This window comes from Phalangium opilio, unplaced genomic scaffold (assembly GCF_054372755.1).
Source record: "Phalangium opilio isolate 3A_F unplaced genomic scaffold, DU_Popi_V2 ptg000113l_1, whole genome shotgun sequence".
Classification (NCBI taxonomy): domain Eukaryota; kingdom Metazoa; phylum Arthropoda; class Arachnida; order Opiliones; family Phalangiidae; genus Phalangium; species Phalangium opilio.
This window is the reverse complement of record NW_028324209.1, coordinates 606,702-630,429: the sequence shown is the minus strand read 5'-3', so window position 1 is coordinate 630,429 and position 23,728 is coordinate 606,702. Positions and strand designations below refer to the sequence as shown.

At 37.7% G+C, this 23,728-nt stretch overlaps 1 protein-coding gene and 1 long non-coding RNA gene across 5 annotated transcripts; one reads left to right on the top strand and one right to left on the bottom strand.

The window, feature by feature from the left end:
• Nucleotides 1–1,537: 1,537 nt before the first annotated feature.
• On the bottom strand, nucleotides 1,538–23,173 carry LOC149623143 (uncharacterized). 4 transcript variants are annotated; one of them, XM_089852427.1, is made up of 33 exons: nucleotides 22,948–23,173; nucleotides 22,681–22,801; nucleotides 22,539–22,584; nucleotides 22,372–22,474; nucleotides 22,217–22,298; nucleotides 22,012–22,154; nucleotides 21,887–21,954; nucleotides 21,779–21,825; nucleotides 20,975–21,060; nucleotides 20,405–20,522; nucleotides 19,313–19,466; nucleotides 17,971–19,235; nucleotides 17,824–17,901; nucleotides 17,659–17,768; nucleotides 15,717–15,843; nucleotides 12,503–12,715; nucleotides 12,337–12,429; nucleotides 11,728–12,007; nucleotides 7,771–7,826; nucleotides 7,583–7,689; nucleotides 7,161–7,525; nucleotides 6,916–7,061; nucleotides 4,997–5,167; nucleotides 4,785–4,924; nucleotides 4,571–4,712; nucleotides 4,374–4,504; nucleotides 4,232–4,310; nucleotides 4,013–4,135; nucleotides 3,087–3,419; nucleotides 2,251–2,372; nucleotides 2,062–2,179; nucleotides 1,761–1,988; nucleotides 1,538–1,695 (listed from the first exon to the last, which is right to left on the bottom strand). In XM_089852427.1, exons 2-33 carry the CDS (start codon nucleotides 22,756–22,758, stop codon nucleotides 1,609–1,611), a joined length of 5,439 nt encoding a protein of 1,812 aa, XP_089708553.1. In that variant the 5' UTR covers nucleotides 22,759–22,801; nucleotides 22,948–23,173; the 3' UTR covers nucleotides 1,538–1,608. The 4 variants fall into 4 exon arrangements, with proteins under 4 accessions (XP_089708553.1, XP_089708555.1, XP_089708554.1 ...); XM_089852429.1 differs by having other exon boundaries at nucleotides 22,681–22,795; XM_089852428.1 differs by having other exon boundaries at nucleotides 22,681–22,789.
• Nucleotides 12,711–15,464, top strand: LOC149623144 (uncharacterized). The gene is made up of 2 exons (XR_016374729.1): nucleotides 12,711–14,246; nucleotides 14,309–15,464. It is a non-coding gene; the product is annotated as an uncharacterized LOC149623144 (long non-coding RNA).
• Nucleotides 23,174–23,728: the final 555 nt, after the last annotated feature.

Genomic DNA, 23,728 nt, shown 5'->3' with positions numbered 1-23,728 from the left:
AGCTAATCTAAGCTAAGCGAAGCTAAACGAAGCTTAACGAAGCTAAACGAAGCTAAACGAAGCTAAACGAAGCTAAGCTAAGCTAAACGAAGCTAAGCTAAGCTAAACGAAGCTAAACGAAGCTAATCTAAGCTAAACGAAGCTAAGCCAAGCTAAACGAAGCTAAACGAAGCTAAGCTAAGCTAAACGAAGCTAAACGAAGCTAAGCTAAGCTAAACGAAGCTAAACGAAGCTTAACGAAGCTTAACGAAGTTAAGCGAAGCTAAGCGAAGCTAAACGAAGCTAAACGAAGCTAAACGAAGCTAAGCTAAGCTAAACGAAGCTAAACGAAGTTAAACGAAGCTAAGCTAAGCTAAACGAAGCTTAACGAAGCTAAACGAAGCTAAACGAGTTTCATCGAGTTTTCGGTAGATTTATGCAAATTAGTATTCTTGTAGCAAACTTTTGAAAATAGTGGTGGATGGGGAATTTTATGCATATTGGTATATTGGCTGCAAACCATTGAAAATACTGGTTTTATGCATGAAAAAGTTTTTTCAGAATTTATGCAAATTAGTTTTTTGGAAGCAAACTTTTGAAAATGGCGGCCTTATGCAAAAAAAATTGGTTTGCTGTAAACTTATGCAAATTAGTAGCGTCCGTTTGATGTACTTTCCATGATGGCGTCTGCTAGAGATTTTGGATTGAGGAGAAAACTGTTATTTTTGTGCTTAAATGAACTATCTAACGATGATAAATCGGAAATAACCTTAATTCCAGTTCATTTGAAAAGATCTATAAAAGAAAAATGTGTTATCGTTTCGCTAGTGGCTTTGGACTGGATTTCTCGCCGTGTTGAACTTCAATTAATGACGTCATAAATCCGATTCGCATCGAAAAAACCTGCTCTTCCAGCCGCTGCGATCGGTGTCACATCGATGCGTAGCGTGACGTAGAAACCGGAAGTGCAAAAACCCGTACAGTAAAAAAATCGGTCTCCGATGCGCGCAGCGCTGCGTACGCTAGCAGTTACTGAACGTAGCCCACGAGAGTCAACTCTGGTAGTTTCCGTAAACGTCCGGTAGAGGCATGACAGAAGCGTTGCAGAAGCTAGTGCTTCTAGCGGCCTCTAGTTTTCCTACGGAACATAATTAGATGCACGGGGGGGGGCAAGGGACTAGTTTCCCCAATGTTAATATCCCCCAGTTTTTCCGTACGAAAAAAAGGGGGCGCCACGGTCACGTTTCGAAAATCGGTTACTATAGGCCAAAGCTAGAGTCGGCTATCCTGGTTTCATCCATGTCGGAAGGGATCAATAAGGGAGGGGGGTGGGGGACCGACTGGTGCTATGGAAGACGAACAGAGCCGCTCGTTTTTTGCCCCTATGAAAGACGAATATTTTTTCGAAGCACTCACAATGGAAAACACTATAAGATCACACAAGCATAGTAAATCGCGTTGTGATTGGCCAAATTAACAGGCCTCAAGTTTCAAAATCTCTACCCATCATGGAAAGTCAAATCCTAGAAATGAATTAAAAGGAAGACCGTAACACATATAACTGGAACGTTTAATATTTTTATTGTTTGAAAAAATAAATTCCCTTGACAAGTTGCTTAAGCGTAACATTTAAAGTTTAGGAAATTCTTCAGGCAAAAGCAGATATTTTCTGCAAATCGGGCAGGAACTGTTTTCCATCAACCAAGGGCGAACACACTTGTATAAATTGACCAAGAAATTAAAATTAACATTAAGAGGTTTAAAATCAAGTCAAAGTTTACCGTTTCGTGAAAACAATTATGACCGCACTCGGCTTGATAAGCGCTACCTTTCGTTATAGGTTCAAAACATATGGTACAGTCTTTGGTCTTAAAGTTTCCGCTGGGTTTATCGTTGATTTTCCACATTTTCGCGATAGTTGGCTCGGGGGAACATACTGGCGGAATCACACTCGACATATCTTTTAGAATGGGTTTGGTCTTGTGCTTGGCGTCAAAACCTAGTGGACTCTTTAATTCAAAAATGTTCGATTAATTCTCCCATTACGAAGCTAACCCTAATTAAAGTTAAACCAAGGCTTACAGCGCTTTCATCACTTAGAATATACTCCGTCAACGTCTTGGCTATATCCTCATTCAGTTTACCCGTAAATCTTTCTCCCGTAGCGCGATACGCCTTGATGTACGCGTTAATTTCGTCTCTGTCGATCGATTGTTAGAAAAATGTTAAATAATAACGACTCGCGGTTATTGCCTATCTCATTTCACTTACTCGCTCAAATATGGCAGCTTATGTTTAATCATTTGTACTATTTTATCAAAGCTACTTTTGCCCTTGGCACTTTGGGATTGAGCTTTGGAAGATGTTTCGCATTTAGACGCTACATGTTTAGGCTAAAGACATAAAAGAGTGGATACCATACAAGAAATTATTAATAGATTCAAAATTACAGGAATCAGGGTCCATACAACTTTTGGAAAAGCGATTTCTCCGAGATTGCCAGGTTTTTTCTGGAGTATCATATGGTCTGAGTTATTTGGCCCCTGTTTGCTGTAACGCCAAGTTTTTAGTATCGTTGGAAAGGGGACAAATAGGACTATAAAATACTCAAAGGATTTTCAATAAACTAAGATAGAACCAATGTTAATTAACATAATAACAACAAAAGAGACACTACCATAAACAACAAAATACAATTAAGTGATACACTACCATAAGTGTCATAATGCAAATAAGGCTTAGCCATGTTAATCCTACGGAGGTTATGTTAACAAACATTTTGCTTAATAACTCGGACCCGGTTTTTGGTATCGTTGGCAAGGGGACAAATAGGACTATAAAACACTAGAAGGACATCCCCGTACCTCTAATAGAACCAGAGTTATGAGCCTCCAAAGTGAAAGAACATTTTCCTTAATTACTCGGCCCTTGTTTGCAAACTTACTCAAAAATCACAAATTTCCCTGAATTTTACTAAATATTCTAAATTTCCCCCAGTTTTTTTTGTCAACTATTTATTTCCCTGGGTTTTCCAGGTTTGTATGAACCCTGGGAATAGGGTAACTGGGCTCCGCCGAGAGTGAGAATATTTAAACGCAAGAACTTACACTCGCGACCAATTGCGAAGGCAAATTTATCGGGGACAATTGATCGTACAAACTGGAAGTGGAAGAACTACGCCTAGAAGTTCCTGGACTAACAGGCAACGACGTTGATGATGCTGACGATGAAGATGACAACTGAGATGGCTGAATTCCAGGCGGTCCAAAGTGAGGAAGAGGCATCGTATTATTATTAGCAAAAGCGCCATTTCCGGTCGGTGGCGGTAATGTTGGAAACATGAATCGATTGACAATGGGGGGAGGATTAGGAAATAACGGCGGTCGATTATTCATCATGAATGGCAGTAGACCTTGCATTGCCCCTGTATTAGTATTAGCCTAAAATAACAAAACTTATTAACAAATAACATTAAAACCAGGGCTGTGCAGCGGGTCTTTATTTTTGGGTGTCGGGTAAACTTCGGGTAATAGAAAATTTTACCCGCCGCGAGTATCGGTTCCAATTTTCAATTACCCGTCGGGTCCTGCAAAACCCCCAAAATTAGCTTTCGGGCCCAATTTGGGTCTTGTTTTTCCTTTCAGTCTTTTCAAAGCTGAGCCATTATCCCAACATTAATTAATTAATAACTTGTCACTAATTGAATTATTAATTATGAGTAATTAATATAGAGTAATGCCAGTTCTATGTACGCAAACGTCATACCCTTCTATCTCTTAGCTCAGTGTCACCCCCCTTACCGCGCCTGCGTACAGTATCACCTCTTACAAAAGCGCGCCTAGAGGGAGGGATACACCGTCTACTCCCCTCTCTACCGACACTACTCTATTGAAACATGAGCGGTAACGTCATGAACTGGACAGTCAGACTAGGCGGGTATTGGCAAAGGCTTAAATTGGGACTCGGGTACCCGTTCGGGTCCTAAAAAATGTGCTTAGGGTATCGGCACACTCCAGGTTAAAACTTAACTTACATTATGAAATCCTGGTGGCTTAGAATCGAGTATCGGCGGCACAATCGGAATTGCGGGGATGTCATCGATCTTAAAGTTACGTTCGTCTCGGTTTAATTTGTTTAAACATTCGTTCATTTTATCCTAATTAAAAAAATGTAATCAAGTTTGACGCGGCTGTTGTTCGGCACTTAGCAATCAGGGAGGGCTTTAGCAAAAAAGCAAAGTTGAATTACTAACCAAAAAGTTGTTACGCTGCGACTCAATTTTTTTGAAATGTTCCAATTGGAAGTCTTTTATATTATTAAGCCGAAAGTAACTACGGCAAAGTTAAGTGTTAAATAATCATTCGCAAAAGTGTCTAAAATTAATTAAGACTTACTCGAGGCTATTGGCAGATTTGGCACTATGTTCCATTTGTTTCGTAATCCTCTGGATATTTTCCGATATCCTTTCTTCCGCAATTTTAAAAATCAACATCTCCATGTTTTTGCGTTCGTTAATAAGACTTTCCTGCGAGTGAATTTTGATGTTAATTTTTCTACTTAAGAAATGATTAAATTAAGTTTCTATTCTTACTGAAACTTTCTTAATCGTCTCTTGGCAACCCGTCACTTGTTCTAGAAGAGTTTCGTTAGTTGAACTAGCCATTTCATTGGCTCTCTTTAGCTCGGTCAATTCTTTCTGGGTTTCACTCATCTGTTCTAATAACTTTTCAACCCTGTTCAAATTAAATTCGATTAAATTAAACTAACCATATTAAAATAAATTTAAATAAATCATTATTACATACGTATTTTCAACTTCTTTAACGCCCTCATTTTCTTTCATTAAATTGTTGATTTGATCTTGCATCTTCTGTTTTTCGTGGTTCAAGCGTTTCAACTCCGAATCATGGCTTATTTTCAAGCCTTTCATTTCAAGCACCAAGTTCTAATTAAAAATCAAATTAAGGATTATAAAATCATAAAATAGATAAGCTAAATTGTTTTTTTATTAACTAACGTTAAATTTCAATTGCCAATCTTGAATTTCTTCTTCCAATTTATTTTTATCGAGAGCAAAAGTATATTTCTGCTTAACGTTAGCGTCCCTTAAGTTCTTCGTATCATCATTGAGATTTTTGATCACCGTTCTTAAAGAGAAAATATCGGAGGTTTCCGGATCTCGCGAACCCTATCAGAGAAAACTCTTAAATAAATACAACCGGGTTAACTTGTCAGCAACAATATGAAATAATTTATATTCCTAGCCGAGTTTGCCAGGTTTTTCCTATATTTCCTAATCTTTTTGGACAAGTCAAGACTCAAAAGTCGTCAATGTTAAGCGGACCTTAAAGGGACTGCAAAGAAGGCATCGGCGGGTGGGTAAAAATTATTTGAAATACGTCACAGACATCACGTGATGCCAAGATACAAAGACTCCACATGGAGTGGAACTGGACATCTAGTCCTTGTTTTTCGTGAGATTGCAGCGCCAATACCATGAAGTGGTAGTTTTCGAAATAAAACGAACTAAGCTTCTTTGAACCACGCCTCTCCTCGGTCACGTGCCTCTGACGTTTTACAAATAATTTTTACCCACCCGCCGCTGCCTTCTTTACAGCCCCTTTAAAATGTATTTATCAGGGCTCAATTTATATAAAAATAGTTAGCAAAAAAGTGACTAAATGGGACCAAATTAAGCTATTAAAAAGGGCCAGGTCAAATTAAATGTCTTCAGAGATGACTGAATTTTCGTATTTATAATCTATAATTGAAGATATTTAAAAGGTCTGTGTCGTAATTTAGCCCAATATATGGGCTTAGATATTTCCAGTGAAAGAGCCCAGCCCACCGGGTTTTTTTTTATTTTTAGCAGTTACGTGAATGGTAGAAAATAGAAATTGTCATTCAAAAGTAACTGCTTCATAAAAAAGGTCTTAAAAAATAAAATGTTTCATTAAAAATAACAAATATTATTAAATATCACTTTTAAAGCTGAAACAACAAATGTCTTAAACTATCTTTAAAATGAAATTATTCTAACATTCAAATTCATCAAAATTGAAGATGGGTTTTATTAAGTGGATTTTGGGGGGGGGGGGTTTATTAATTCGAAACTTGGGATTGTTTTAAAATATTAAGTTAAACATTTCTTAAGCGAGCGAAGGGAGGTCCAATATTTTTTAGTTTATCAAATGTGATCTTGCTATTTTAGCGTTCAAAAGGTCATCAAGCTGGACCATTGAAATATATGACGTTTAACGTTGTGGTGGGGAAGATCATGGATTAACTAACGCTAGGGATAGTTCGTTCCCCCATAAAGATAACGCATGCATGTTCCAAACGCCCCCTAGCAGCAGCTACTGTCCCTAACAGGAGGTTATAAGAAAATTGGACCAAATATCACGTGGTCTATGACGTCAAAATTGAAATCCTGCCTAAATTGGGCAAAAACGATTTATTTTGCCGAGAGATGGCGCTATATCTACATCCGCTTTGGTCCAATAAATTGGGGGAATGAAGAGGGGAATCAAGGAATCATTCGGAACATGTAGTTGGCGATAGCAATACATGGGAAACCCAGTTAGTGAACAATCCCTAGCGTTAGTTAACCCATAGGAAGATAACACCGAAAGACTCAAAAATCCAAAAAAAGGGAAAAACAGTAACTCATTTTTGGAAAGTGACTTTTAATGAAAATAGTGACTCAGTATCACTATCAACCCTACTTATTCTAAGATATGACGCTGGAAAGTTCAAAATTGCAAAAAATTAAACCCAAGAAAATTTATCCAGTAAAGAAAAAAAAAAAAAAAGAATCCCAAAGATTGTTAAAAACTTAAAACTATTAAAAAATCCCTGACCTGACCTTTTTGGAGCATTATAAAAATTTTCCCAGACCTGTGGGAACTATCTCTAATAATGGATAAACTAACTCACCAATTGTAGTACTTCCTTGAAATCCACAATCTCACTCAATTTTTCCCAGAATTTCGAATTATTCGAGAAATTATTAAAGATTCCGGCCACCAAATTCAGTTGTAACTCTTCAGGCAACGCAAAGAGTGTCACTTGAAGTTGGAACGCTGCGGCGTTAAAATTGTAAGTTAATTCGGATGTTTTTTTTCGGATTATTTCTAGTAATCGAATCTTTCGTGCAATGAGTGAGTTAGTCGAATTTATACCCTGATCGTCCATATTTTCCGATAATTGTCTTATAGTTTCATATTCCCTTTTGGGCTCGGTTGGCAAAAAAAGAGTTGGCGAAGCTTCATTAGGTTTTGGCTTGCATGAATTGTTGTACATATTTCTACAAAGATCAGCTTTTGTATTTTCAAAGGTAGGAACTGGTTCAATATCTTCGTCCTTAGAAATAGACGAGTTGTTTAAAGTCATTCGCGAGTCATTATTTTCAACATGAACTGGATGATCATTATTTAGCTTTTGACGAAACGTATGGTTCTCAGAACCATTATTCTCTGATATGTCAATATCCTCCATTAGTTCCTTAGTAATTTGTAAATGTTGAATGCGTTCCAAGTAAGGGTTTCTACGATACGCAAGTAATTTAACGCGAGGTAAATTAAGTATTGACGATAAAGCTTACGGGGCACTAGATAAAATGGCGTCTTTACAAAATTCGTCAATGCTTAGGACAGCTTTCTTTGGCTTACACTTCTTTTCGCGGGTTTTTGGCGCTTGTTTATTACTTGCCTAAAAGTAATAAAGCAAAAACAACAAACTTTACCTTAAGCCTTGGCGACGAATAAATATAAATTATCGTTTCGTACGTACACTATCACCCTCTACAATATCTTCTTTCTTGAAGACGTACGTGGGTTCGGCGTTTACTAAAATATCACAAAATAAAGAAAATTCTGAGGAAATACGCGTAAATACGTTACATACAACGTACGTTTGCCTTCCTATTAAGCCTTTGCGCTGATTAACTGATTTAATTTAGGCATGCATGCACTTCTTCTTGATAAACTTACGTTTATTTTGAAAATATAAGCCACTTTTTAAATATTTAATATTTATATCTATCTTAATACGTTATGTACTGTACTGTAACATTAATGCAGCCCAACAGATACAAAAATCCATGCTCAAAGCATGGCTGGAAGCCCATTTGAAACACAAACTGAAACTCTAACTCATAGCCCACTCGACCACGCGAGCATCTAGCGTCTCGGTGCGCGTGATCGAGTTGGCCATGCTTTACTACAGTCTCCCGACGGCCCACTCGTTCACGCCAAAAATTTATTGAAGACTCCTTTTTTTCCCCAAATTCTAAAAATATTTGGTTCAAATCTCTTGAAATTTTTAAGAGATGTGCAAAATAGGAATTTTAAATTTTGTCCAAAGTTACAAAATTTTAAAACGGAAAGTAGCCATAAGTGTGTTTTCATCGGTTTCAAGGGTTTTAATCACTTGAAATTTTAGTGAGATGTGTTTTGAATGGTTTTAAATTATCGTACAATGCTTCAAACTTTTGGCAAATGAAAGCTTACGTCTTCCTCTATTCATTGCACACAATTATAGTGAGCGCAAACCATAATTAACATTAAAATCGCATTTTTAAAAATACAAAACGCACCTAACCAAACCAAACCAAAAAACTTTTAAAAGAAATAGTTATATTCCAAAAAATAGGAAATAGGTTGTGTTTATGCGGAAACAAAATTTTTATCGAGTTTTTTTTTTAAAAAAATCGTTCTTAATATACCTGCCACTAAAAGTTCGAGAGATTCGAACCAGTGAAACCGAAGAAAAAACATTTAAACCGTTTGAAGACTAATAACCGTTTAATTATTATGGCTAATTTTCGTTTTAATTTTTTTACAATAAAACTATAAAAGAGAAACTTTTGAAATTTTATACAAAAATAACAAACCTTAATTTGCACATCTCATTAAAATTTCAAGCGATTTGAACCAGTATTTTCAACAAGGCGACCCAAGGGCTCGTAATAGTAGCCACATCGTACGAGTGAATAGCCCCTCTATACCCTACCCTAATGAGTGGATAACCCCTCTATACCTTACCCTATTGAGTGAATAGCGCTATCTTTTACAATGCTTAAATAATTTACCGTGCATAAAATCAGAGTGGATAGCCCCTCGATTCCCTACTCTAAACAGTGATTAAATTATAACCGTATAAATTTACTTATGCTGTAATTGTAATATTCCGGCGAATCGAAGAACAGATAGTTTTAGCAGAAGGGGATAATAGAAGAAGGATGACACTCTGTATCCTCTTAATGCTTTAGTTATGTAACGTCATTCTTTCCAGGCTCCCCCTTTTAGTTTGCTTTCCCGCTCATCAAACTACAAATAGGCATCGCACCGTAAGGTGGATTCTATAATTGTTTGGCACTAAATCCCCAGCAATCATTCCACAAACCTCGTCTGGACGTGGCACAAAATGCACAAGCGCGTCTTGCCAAATATTTAAACGCTAATAGAGTAATGATGAGGGAACTATTTATCGCGTATGTGATTCGTTTTAGTAACCTTGCTCCAAATGCTCTGATGTTGGGAAGAGTGACGTTACACTCACCCAGCTTTGTAGTACACTTCTCTCGTAGAGAAGTATTATATGCTTCTGGTTTTAGTGATTATCCCCTCGATGAGTTTACAACATAGACTTATGCCGATGCACACTTATCGCTTCTTATAAATTTCTAACATGAACTTATGGTCAGAAGAGTTTGAAAGAGAAAGAATGCGGTAAAACACCCAATAATTGTAATATCCCGGTGCCTAGGACCATTCTAAAAAGAACGTCAGTAAATACTTGCTTTTGCTTTCAAAATTTCCCTCGATTTCTTTGAATGTTAAAATAGGGGAGCGTGAAACTCTTATTGTCGACGGGTAAGAGGAATTTTTAAGGGAGGGTATATGGCTTAACCTAACTATCATAATTTCCTTCCTTTTAAAATACACGAACGAAAAATATCACCTCACCACAATTCTCTCCCATTCACTCTCCCTTCAATGACGATCGAAAAATTTTATACTGTCTAAGGCAGTTCTCTTTCACGACGAATCGAAGAACAGATAGTTTTAGTGATAATCCCCTCGATGAGTTTACAACATAGACTTATGCCGATGCACAGTTATCGCGTCTTATAAATTTCTAACAAAACTTTTGAAAGAGAAAGTTTATCCATTTTAGTGATTATCCCCTAGAATTACCTTTAGCAACGTTAAAATGATCTAAACCCACATTTGAATTAACCTCAAAACGTTCCAGTCAAACATAACATAGATGGCGATAGCTACCGATCGAGAACGAAACACATGAGGAGCGCGGTAGGAAACGGGGAAAATCGTGATCTATTTAATTAGCACATAAATAAAAAGGAAATAAATATGAAAACCCGAAACATATAAATTAATAAGTATCCGACCCCACAGATAAAAATTCAAAAGTATCCGACCCCACATCACCTCGACATTTTAGAGATAAAACTAACCGATAAACCCTGGGGGTTTCTATCAAGTCTCTATGGCTCAGTGGTAGAATGCCTGTCTACTGTGTGAGCGACCCGGGTTCAATCCCGGCTGCGATTTGAAAAAACTTTAATTAAAATTAAATCTCTAACCGAGTCCAGTTACCCCTATGGGTGGGTTGTGGTAATATAAAGTTCCTTTTAAGCTAAAATCTGACGATAACGAAAGCGAAAACTCCGGCCACGACTACTACTACTATTACTACTACGGCTCGGGTCAAACTAAGAGCCTCATAGTATCCTACGATGTGGCTAAAAGTGGAAGTCCGGAGCCCACTAGTCAACTTATGCTAAAAAATCCAGATAGCTGGTGTAGGGGGCTCACTTGCCAACAAAAAATATCTTATGTCCAGCTCCCTGTTAGCTTTTTAACATCGCCCTCTCTATAGGAGATGTTTTTTTTGGAACAAATTCCTTCTAATTCTAAAAATACTGTTTATAATCTCTTAAAATTTCAATTAGACGTGGAAAATAAGGTTTGTTATTGTTGTGGAAAGTTTCAAAGTCTTTGTATTATCAGGGATAGATGCAATTTTAGAAGTAGGAATGGAGAACCGAGTAATCTAGTCGCGCCATGGATGAAGGATACGCCTGAAAAAAATTCGATGCTCTATAGGATGTGCAGCTCCCTGTACTAAAATGTAGACAAGTAGATACTAGCGCCGCCTGGCTACCAGCGCTGGAAAGCCTCGCGTGAAAAGTAAAATGTACTGGACATAAGAAAATAAAACCACCGTTTTGCTTCTTGCAGACGACGTGAAGGAAAAAATCTACCGTAGCCTCAGCCTGTGTTTTTTTTATTTTTGTCACGCGAGGCTTTCCAGCGCTGGTTGCCAGGCGGCGCTAGTATCGACTTGTCTACTTTTTAGTACAGGGAGTTGCACATCCTATAGAGCGTCGAATGTTTTTCACGCGCATCCTTTATCCATGGTCGCGCGTCAAAGTTAAGTTTAAAATCCGTTCATCCTTAGGCTAAACGAACGAATCCGCATCTTTCTTTTTCTACTTCTAACATATTCAACATCGATTGTCAGCATGCGCAAATCTAGGTCTCGATGTAACCTAGCTTTGGCGCGTGCTGACAAGAGACGAAAAACTTCAGCATTTTCAGGATCTAAAATATTCGCGATTTATGGTAATACTAATGCACCTAAATTAGGCGCTAATTTCAGGACTTAATTTACATATTTCATCAGTGGGAGTTAGGTAAAAACAAAAAATAGTTAACTTACATTCGTAAATGATTTGATTTGGTTGTTCGTTGTTAAGGGGAATATTTTCCTTTCCAGCAGTGCTCTCCGTTGGAACATCTTTCCACTCAGTTTCGTTAGGGTTATATTCATCATCTTCAGGATCATATTGAGCTTCTTTCTCACCATCCTTCAACGGCTTTTTTACTTTCTCGAGTTTTTTACGCTTCTTAATACTTCGAGTCTCTGTCTTCCTCTCCAACTTCGATTTGCGATGCTTGGGTACTTTCTGTTTATGCTTACCATGAATAGCGCTTTCAAACTAAAAAAAAAAACAAAAACAAATATGAAATATGTCACTAAGCATTAGTTAATAACTTAATATAGTGGTTAGACAGATCATATTTTAAATTAAACCTCACTAGGCCTTGCCAGTTAAGCCTTGGTGAAGTTAGTGGTTAGACTATACATATATATATATATCTCGTTAGAAATCCTTTTTTAAAAGAAACATGGCTAGGCCTTGCCGGTTAAGCCTTGGTGAAGTTAGTGGATATCTCTCGTTAGAGATCATATTTTAAATAAAACGTCACTAGGCCTTGCCAGTTAAGCCTTGGTGAAGTTTGTGATGATTAGATATAGATTACTTACTGTATTTTGAATTTCGCCATTTTTGGAAATAATTTGGATTAGATAAACTACGTTTTCGCAGTCGGGTGTAGGGCAAGAATTATCCAAAAAATCCTGCGAAAATTAATATTTTTTTTTAAAGGAGAAAAGTTTGATGTTGGTCGACATGGTCAGACGTTTCCCTTACTTTTTCAGTTTTGCCCATTTCGTCTCGAACACGCCTCCAACACTGAAAATGATATTCCACATGGCAATTTCCAGTGCAAAACAATTGGTAGCAACCTCTGATATTGGGGTCAGTGTAATAGATGTTTCTAGTGTAGGGACAAGAATTTAAACGACAAACTGCGTCAGGTTTCGGAGCGTAACGACACTTATATATTAGCTCGGAAAGCTCTTCCTGTAAAGAAATTATTTAGGATTATTGGAAGGCAATCGACGCGACAAAAAGATGTTTTGGGTTACCTGGCCCAATATTATCAAAAGTATATAGCGTTAAAAACCAAAAGTACACTTCATTAACAATTCCCTGCCTTTGGCTGTAGACGATATGTAAACTGAGAAGCAAGCTACCGTCCGCTCAACCGCCTACAGGAACTAACCAATTGGAGAAGACCTTTATGTCATAGGTTTATAGACAGTAGTACATGATGCTAGCGATCCAAATGCTAATTTTTTGGTACTATAGCTAACATCTGCCATTTTATGAGCCTATTCACGGTTTGTTCCCTGTGCCACGGTCGAGAATACGCAGAGGGGGTCAACACTATTCTAGGATAAAGGAGGGCTTCTCATATTACATGGCGCGAGCAAATCTCAACAAAGTGTACTTTTTGTTTTTATACCTATATACTTTTGATAGTATTAACAGTATTAGATTAAGTTACATTAGCCGCTAAATAAGCCTAAATTATACAAATTGGGGCTCACCACAAATCTAATTTATAAAAATTAAGACACTATGACCGCCATGAAATTACACATTAAATGAAACCAGAAGGGGATAATAGAAGAAGGATGCCACTCTGTATCATCTTAATACATTAGTTATGTAACGTCATTCTTCCCAGGCTCACCCTTTGTGTTTGCTCTCCCGCTCATCAAACTACAAATGGGCATCGCACCGTAAGGTGAATTCTATAATTGTTTGGCATTAAATCCCTAGCAATCGTCCCACAAACCTCGTCTTGACGTGGGACAAAAATGCGCAAGCGCGTCTTGCCAAATATTTAAACGCTAATAGAGTAATGATGAGGGAACTATTTATCGCGTATGTGATTCGTTTTAGTAACCTTGCTCTAAATGTTCCGATGTTGGGAAGAGTGACGATACACTTACCCCGCTTTGTGGTACACTTCTCTCGAAGAGAAGTATTATATACTTCTGATGAAACCTAATCTAACGTATCTCGATTGTGGCCTTTGCGTATCTAAATATTACCAGATACAAAGTCCAGTTTACAAAGCACTTCAAAAATCTTCCAAAGAAAAAATACAGACTATTCATCGACCCTACCTACCATTAAACAGCACTTTGAATTGATATTTTCAGATTCAAATTCCCTGACTTTCCAGCTTTTCCCTAACCCTTTTATAACATTTTCCCTGATATTTTTAGGACAAATTGTTATTGTTCTAAATATAGGAATAAGAGAACAATTTCAGGGCTGATACTAACTAACACGCTCAAGTTTAGTTGAATAAGAGACTAATTAATTTAAAAATAGTAAACAAAACGTGACTGAATAGGGCAAACTAATTAAGCTATTTAAAGGGCCACTTAATTGAAATGACATGTTTTCAGAGATGACTGATTTTCATAATTATTTCCTACAATTAAAGATATTTTAAAGGTCAAAGGAAAGGTCACCTCGTAAAAGGTCTACGGCGAAAGTCAATTAAATCATTTTGGAGCACAGCTCATAATGCAAAGTAATTGATGTCGTTTTAAATCAAAATAAAAATATTCATTTGAATTGGATTGATTTTAACAGAAATGAGATGAGACTAGAAGTACTGAGCTAACCAAATTCTTCACTTGGCGAAAGTGAATATTCTTGATAAGACACCAACGGTTGGCCCTCTGGTAGCGATTTCTGAATTTTCCCTCCAAAACGTGAGACGCTCGCGGCGGCAGACGGCCGAACTAGATTCAAGGAGCCGCGTCCGTGTTCCGCGGCTTTAGGTTGAGGGGGAGGGGGTAGGAAATGCTTTTGGAACTCGACCAATTTTTTTGTCTCAAGTGTAGGCGCGATGGAAGCGGCATAAAATCCTCAAATTTGTTCACTAGTGCCAGGATCTACTACTAATGCTAGAGCCCTTCACTTCTAGTCTCATCTCACTTCTGATTTTAAGTATTAAGTTAAACATTCGCTGAGCGAGTTCCACGACTTTGGGGTTTGATCAACTGTGATGCCGCAATTTTTGCGTTTAAACCGTCATACACCTGGGCGATTGAAATGTATAACGTTTAACGTTGTCGTCGAGAAGATAAATAACACCGAAAGACTCAAAAATCCAAAAAAAAAAAAAAAAAAAAAAAAAAAGTGACAAATAGTAACTAATTTTTGGAAAAGTGACTTTTAGTAACCGAATTTGAAAAAGTGACTTAGTATCAGCCCAGCAATTTCGATTAAACCGAATATTAATATTTAACGTGAAACGCGGCAGATTTCACACTCCTCGATTTCAGTGCCTGGTCAAATGTGATCTCGCTAAAACGGCGTTTAAAACGTCACCCAGCTGGATGGCTGAACCGCAGATATTTTAACAATCTTTAATCAAATTCCCTGACTTTGTTGAAATTCTTAATATTCCCCGACCTTTTGGTCAATTTTCAAATTCCCTGAGTGACTTTTCCAGGATTTCCCTGACTCGATTTAAAACAGTGCTTCAAATTGATATTTCAATAAGTGACCCGACTTCAACACTAATTTACTCCCCCAACGTACATGAACATACCTTTAAACAATGATTTGTGAAATTAAAATTAGAATAACCTGAATATATCATAGAATAATAACAATGCCTTATAATTGCTCGTGCCTTTTATTTGGTTAAGTGCAGCAATTTCCCCTTCCCCTAAGATGCGACGTGCGTAATATTACCTAAAAACCTAATTAAAATGATAATAAATAATTAAATTGAAACTAACCCTGGCTAATGTTAAAGTCTTACTCATTCCCGTGGCCATATTTGAAAACGAAGCTATAATAAAATGTTTGTTTGGTGGTAACGCGCGACTTTCTATTTAACTTTCCCCCCCCCCCCGTGTTTATTTTTACGCTAGAATACTATAATGGTTTATTTATTGATTAGTTTTTTCTTAAAGCGTGACAAATACCATTATAACTATTCCAAGCAAGCGTATAAATATATTTATACCTAGAAATGAGAACTAACCTCGAGTCTCTCCTTGATTGTTTTGTCAATAACTTTTTCCGTTCCAGGCCAATCGTATTGCTTTAAGACTGAAACGTTTTTAATCAGTTCCTGGCAATGTTTTAGAGGTAGAAGCGCTTCGTCAAAACTGAGAAATTAAAAATACGTGTTAAAAATTAGATAAGAGGGTTTCCTGACAATTCCACTTTCAAATTTCTAGCTGCTTTTTCAAGGTTTTCCCGGACATTTTCCTGTACTCTACCCTGATACACCAAATGATGTTAAAGGGACTGTAAAAAGGTCGGCGGACCGTTCAATTTCTTTTTTTTTTCAAAAAATCTCACCCGGCCCATCCACCCCTCTCTTGTGATTGGTCGAGTGCCGCCAGAGAGAATTTAGAAGGGGAGTGGAAGGCCCCTCTTTGACTCTATTAAACGTGATGACGCCCAAACAAGATGTCGCGTTGAGCTTTTTGGGGTAGGCGAGTTTCCGGTCACATGTTCTAAAATCTCTCTGTTACAAACGCATCATACCGGAAATCGACCTGCTTAGATAACGTTTAGCAGACGACGTTGCGCTACATTCCAAACCACCCCTTCCACTCCCCTTCTAAATTCTCTCTGGTGCCGCCCTGTTTCGGCGTTTCCCCAGTACTGACCCGCGAGAGTCCCAGACCCCCGCTGCGTTTGCTAGAAGGAAAGACTTTCGTTTTGCTCACCCCCGGGGATTGTGACGTCAATAACAACGTTTTCAAAAAAAAAATTCCAATGGTCCGCCGACTTCTTTAGAGACCCTTTAATGTCAAGGGCCATTTTAAAGGGAATGAGAAGCTTCGTTTAAAAAACAACCTCTGATTAATATAACAAAAGATAGAATTAATTTCTGTGAATTCAAAAATATCAAGCTTTTAATTCTCCCATTTCTGGTTATTTGGCCGCAATATGCATTTGAAAATGCTTCATTTGAAATTCTCTTTTTATGTAAGGCTAAAACGTTTCCCGTAGTCCGACGTCACAGATTTATTTTTCACGTGAGATGATGCCACTCTCCCTCCGCTATCAGACCCAGAGTTTAGACTAGCGAGAAGCTCGAGACGCGTATAGGATTCTCGGGCTTTTTTTCCCCCCTCACGTCATAGAGATGTCATAAAACGGGCAAACAAGCTCGTCAAGACAAACTTATTGATATATCGAAACTGAGTTTTCGTGATTTTCCAATGGATTTTAAAAATAGAAACTTTGAAAGTAGAGACTTGAAAGTGTAACATACCACTTTTGTGGTAAAATATGATATGAAATTATAAATTCGCATACCCTTTAATAATCCCCAGACATTCGATGCACAATTTTTAACATCCCCAAACATTCGAGGCCAAATTTTTAACATTCCTTACCTATTTGCCCTATTTTAAAAATCCCTGATAGTTTTTGGCCTATTTTTAAAATCTGGTAACATCGTTGGCCTATTTTTAAAATCTGGTAACATCGTTGGCCTACTTTTAAAATCCCTAACCATGACCTAACGGATTTACACATTAGGCCCTTTTTAAAATCCCTAACACATTAGGCCCTTTTTAAAATCCCTAACACATTAGGCCCTTTTTAAAATCCCTAACACATTAGGCCCTTTTTAAAATCCCTAACACATTAGGCCCTTTTTAAAATCCCTAACACATTAGGCCCTTTTTAAAATCCCTAACACATTAGGCCCTTTTAAAAATCCCTAACACATTAGGCCCTTTTTAAAATCCTTATTAATTCTTGTCTATTAAATTCAATAGAGCTATCTCATTTGTGACGTCAGGTCAGTGCCTAGGTAAACCGTCACAGGCTTAGCTTTGGCAGTGGGCGGCCATGTTTGGTACCGCTTTGGTTTTATGGGCAATTAGCATGGGTTTAAATTCCCTTACATTTTTCCCCTTTGGCCTTCCCCCTTGACCTGATAATATTTTATAACTACTTACCGAAATAATTTGATAAGAACCAATCCGGTTGCGTAAAATACAGCTGGAAAGTCACGGTGATTATGGTTTTTTTCAATATCTTCAAAGTAATGAAGAGCTTTTTCTAAACTCTATATTAATAATAATTATTAATAATATAACAGTTAAATTAATTAAGTTTATTACTTGAAAATCTCCAGCAGCGTGAGAAATTCCAAGGGCATATTTTAAAGTAAGCAAATCTTTTTCGTAAAGAAAATATTCCTAAATTTCAAAAAATAAATTTATGTTTATTTAAAAAATTCACTTAAGTAGATAAAACGTCTAACTAACCAATGAGTCTGCGATAGTTAGAGCTTCTTCGTACTCTTCCACGGCGCTACATTCGTTATTAGCCAATAAGAACTCTGATCCTCGTTTAGTTTTGTTTCTGAATGATTTCAATAACGTCACTGTATTGTTATTGCAAGGAACATCTTGTTCTTCATCTTCTTTACACTCTCCCACTTCAAGAACAATTTGGGCTTTTTGAAACGCTTGGACATTCTTTAGCAACAAAGCTAGCGCTTGGCCATTTTCTAATGACTTTTCTGCCAGAACTGTTTGGGATTTATCTTCCGGGACCGCTTGGGATTTATCTTCCGGGACCGCTTGGGATTTATCTTCCAGGACCGCTTGGGATTTATCTTCCAGGACCGCTTGGGATTTATCTTCCAGGACCGCTTGGGATTTATCTTCCAGGACCGCTTGGGATTTATCTTCCAGGACCGCTTGGGATTTATCTTCCAGGACCGCTTGGGCTTTATCTTCCAGGACCGCTTGGGCTTTATCTTGTAGAACTTCTTGGGCTTTATCTTGTAGAACTTCTTGGGCTTTATCTTGTAGAACTTCTTGGGCTTTATCTTGTAGAACTTCTTGGGCTTTATCTTGTAGAACTTCTTGGGCTTTATCTTGTAGGACTTCTTGGGCTTTATCTTGTAGGACTTCTTGGGCTTTATCTTCCAGGACTTCTTGGGCTTTATCTTCCAGGACTTCTTGGGCTTTATCTTCCAGGACTTCTTGGGCTTTATCTTCCAGGACTTCTTGGGCTTTATCTTCCAGGACTTCTTGGGCTTTATCTTCCAGGACTTCTTGGGCTTTATCTTCCAGGACTTCTTGGGCTTTATCTTCCAGGACTTCTTGGGCTTTATCTTCCAGGACTTCTTGGGCTTTATCTTCCAGGACTTCTTGGGCTTTATCTTCCAGGACTTCTTGGGCTTTATCTTCCAGGACTTCTTGGGCTTTATCCTGTAGAACTTCTTGGGCTTTATCCTGTAGAACTTCTTGGGCTTTATCCTGTAGAACTTCTTGGGCTTTATCTTGTAGAACTGCTTGAGCTTTATCTTGTAGAACTGCTTGGGATAAATCTTTCAGGACTATTTGGGTATAATTTTTCGAGATATCTCCCAGAGCTATCTTAAGAAGTGCTAGCGATTTATCTCCGAGAAGCGCCGGCTTTCCTTCATCTTCGTCCGAATCGTCTATTAATTCAGGCATGGAAGACGGGATATCTTTAGATACTTCATTGTTCTCAGGAAAACTTCTACCGGAAGACATGACTGAAAAATTTTAAATATCCAAATTTAAGTAGAACCTGGCGGCTCGTGAACAGTTCTAATAAAGAAAACAAAATTACATTTTTCGCGAAGAGTACGTGAATAAAGAATAATATCCGCATGATAACGGCATGTTTCTAAATCGGGACAAAGTTCTTCACTTTCTCCCACAGTGAGAAAGACCTGATCCAACTTTTTTTGCCCTTCATAGGCTAATGCTAGTTTTTTGTAAGCCTAAGGAAAGAAAAAAAATATATGACGATTACCAGCAAATGTCACTGCAACGTAAAAATCTCATATTAAGTTCGAACCAATTAATCATTAAAAATTGTAATATCGGTGACTGATACCATCTCAGACTGGTTTGTGTCAGGCTTGCGCGAGTACTCTCATCATTCGCACGCGAGTCCGAGTACTTAGTAGTAGTAGCTCAGTAACACTACTCAACGAGTTAATTTTTCCCTATGCGAGTCTTAATTTTTCTTTAAACTTGGCCTAGTTTAATTTTTGTCGGGCTAGTCCATTTCTTCTTCGCGAAGGGTCAAAACGCAAGCTATAGACTAGTGACGGTAGAGAGGGGTGTAGACTGTGTATCCCGCCCTCTGGTCTCGCTCTTGTAAGAGGGAATACTGTACGCGCCCAGTAGGGGGATGACACTGAGCTAAGAGATAGAAAGGTATGACGTTTGCACGCGTAGTACTGCCATTACACTATACGACGTCTTTCAGTAAGTACCATAGGCCACTCGATCATGCATTTAGCAGGGCATGATCGAGTAGGCTGTGTCACTACGCAAAGATTTAGTTGACACGCGCAATAACAGTCCGTGGCTGCGTTGTCGCTTGTCAGTGCAGGCGCAGTTACACTAGATTAGTAAAGGCTTCAATTGTCACGCATAGTACGCGTTCTATTCCACATTGGTACTTCAACTGAACCTAGAACTAGAATCGTAGGCTTCTACACACTGACTTATGATAGTTGTAAATATTTTGCCGCCTTTTCAAACGTTTTAGTAATTAAGGGATTATTTTTAAATTAGACTCGCATAGCACTCGATTAACAATTTTTCGAGGACTCGGCGAGTCCAGTTTCCCAATACTCGCAATTGGGCTCGCAACCTAAACATTAGGACTCGCACACCGCTAGTTTGTGCCCATTGACACTTAATTTACCTTGCACATGTGTGGATTTAAAATAATGGCCCTCGTAGCATCCAGTTCGGCTTCCCTATATTTGCCTAGTCGAAGATAAGCTTCAGCTCGATTGCTATAAATTATATCGCAATATTGGCTAAAAAAATTTAACAAGTAATTAGTCAGTTATTCATTAGTCCTATTACAGGTTGCCACGGAATTTTCAGAACCAAATTCCCTGACCATTTTCTGCGATTTTCCCTGACCTTTTTAGGTCGAAAGTGTGAATGTTTACAGCACGTTTAAGTGCTTATAATTAAATAAACTCGATCTACATTAAGTTTTCCAATGTATTTGTTGCACCAAAATGAATAAGAATAAGAGATAAAAAAGGCATTTAATTTATAAAAACAATTCTGGACATTTTTAGGGATTGCTCTAGAGTTCACTCTGTGTTAAGAGAGGATGAGGAGAAACTTTCATTACTCTTTCAATAAAGACTTATCCCCAGAAATTTTAGCCACTAAAATCAAATTCCCTGACTTTTCAGCCCATTTTCCCTGACCCGTGGCAACCCTGTATTAGTATAGAATAGGAGTGCTCGCTCACTTTTCTCCAATGAGTTTTGAGTAAGTTTTAATAGCCGTATCATAATCTCTCGCCTTGAAAGAATCATTACCTCCCTCTTTCAATGTCTAATACCAAATGTAAAATTGTTACGCCATTATTTAAATAAAACAAACAAAAAGCTTAAAAATTAGGGGTGTGCGCGTACTCGATACCCAAAGATTACCCGTTCGGGTATCGGGCCAAATGCCCGAACCAATACCCGAAAATGTCTTTTTCCAACTATTCGAAACTACTCGGGTAGTAAAATTACCCCCCCCCCCCAACACACGTGTCAAGCTGAAACAGGTTGTCGAGTTATTCGTGGGTACTAAAAATAGGAACCAGAGGTGAATCCGACAAGGTGAAATTTAGTTCACATATAAGGTAAACGTTCTGTGGTAGTTTCTTTCTGAGACACACTAGAATCATTGCACGCAGCGCGACACACCTCTACACAATACACGCATATATCATCCCATTGGCAGTATTCTGTGTTGAAATAAGACTAAGAGTTAAGAAGGAGAAATCGGAAACAAAACTTAGAGAAAGCATCAAAAAGAAAGAAATTAAGAAAGACCATACATTTGAAGAACCTAGGATTGAGATATAATTTTGGGCACCCATCCCGATAACTATTCGTCCTATACCGACTGTTACTTGACAACCGTTTTTTCGGCTAAGCCTAATTACCCGAATACCCGACGAAAATTCGGGTCCCGCCCGATACCCGAAAACCATATTTTTGATTACACAAACCCAATTTGAAATTGAAAAATCACCACCCGCACACCTCTAAATAATTACCATTTGTTGCGGTGTTAAATCGCTACATTTTAAATTTTCATCAAAAACTGAAAAAAATGTTCATGATATATAAAAAATTAAACGAAAAATTGGGAGAAAAGAACTTACAAACGCAAGTGCAGATGATATAGGCAGCTATTTCAATCTCTTTTTCGCAGGATATTGTTGAATATTTCCTTTAAAACCTTAGGTTTAATCACAATTATTTATAATTATTATACTTTGCGCCTTACCTAATGATCTTATATAAAGCGTCCTCTCTAATTAATTTCGAGGCTTTGTCAAAATTAAACTTCTTTACGCTTTGACATTTCGAAGTAAGCTCAACCCACCGAGTCTCTACTTTTTCGCACTCGGTGGACGCGTCTTTAAACAACTTAAATAGAATTTCCCCAGATTTGCAATTAATATTAAACTATAAAAATTTACGCTTCTTACCAATAATATTGGGCCAATCGCTTTTGCCACTAGTTTGAAGAAGTTTACAAAACTAATTAGGTCATCAAAATTTAAACCGTCGCTAAATCAAAGAATTTTTCAAATAAGACGCGTTATTACGTTTATTTTCAATAGTAAAAGGATTATTTTCTTACTCTATACCCGCAGACTTCACCCATTCTTTATACATGGGGTGGTTTGGGTTAGGGTTTTCAAATAAAAGTGGCTCCAAAACTTTCCCTCGATAAACGTAATAATCTAAATTACACATTTAATTTTAGGAAAAATAGTAAATATAGCTGAGCTCGAATTTTGAACAAACCAGGAGCAAATTTAATAGAATAAGCTGCTCTTAAATCATGTATCGTCTGCAAATATTAAAAGCGCTATGAGATTGAGATCAGTTTCACAAAAAAAGGTAAAAAACAAGTTATTTATTTTCAAAAATTCAATCTGGTTTTTACTTTATGACGTTTGCAGCCAACAAAATCCAAAATTTCCGTATAGAATCCACGAAGGGGGGTAGCACTTTTAACCGCCATTTTTTTTAAGTCGGAAACAATGGCATACAAACTGTAACTAGAACTAATAAGTTTAAGTTAGAACTTCAAGAAAACCAAGGCTTAGTCTAAAAAATTTTGAAAATTCTGATCAAGATTTTATTCTTGATTTTAATTTTTAAAGAAACCGATGGCTACTAAAATTTTTCCTGAAAATTAATAAATACACACGTAAAAAAGAAGTAATAATCAAAAATGTCAAACGATAATTCGCTGTAAAATAAAGTTGCGCTGAAGCTGGTGACTGTCACTGACACTAACAGTTTGACAGATGCAAATTGCAGACAGCAGCAGACTTCAAATAACGGAAAACTTGAAAAGTAGCAAGCCAATCGCTCGCAAGCACTGACAGTTTGACAGAAGCAGACAGACTCAGACCACGTGCTCAGGCTAGGTTAACCGGCACGGTCCACTCGATCACGCTGACACCGTCAATATAATTATTTTCAGGGCCGGAAATAAGCACAAAACACGGGACATTGTCCAATAAAATTTTAAAGTGTCCCATAATTTTTTAAAAAACTAAGATAAAAAACTGGAGATTTGGACCAATAAATTTTTTGAGTTGATATCTTGAGTATGAAGATGCGACACTATTTATGCACATGCCAGTGACGCCAGAGGACAATGTCCAATAGATTTTCCAGTCAAATCGTTGCCCACGTTAATCAAGGCCTGTGCGCGGCGCCGATTTTTATTTTTATTTTGGCAATCGACCTTATTCCCTTTCGCCGGAAGTTAGGCTTAGCTCGGGATTCATGGGGGTGAGTAGTGGGAAGAAATTGGTCTGTCGTCCGCTACAGTACATATTATTGGCTTATGTAGCAGACGACAGACCAATTTCTTCCCACTACTCACCCCCATGAATCCCGAGCTAAGCCTAACTTCCGGCGAAAGGGAATAAGGTGGATTTAAGTTGCCAAATTCTCTCACCTGAGGCGCTATTAGCTAG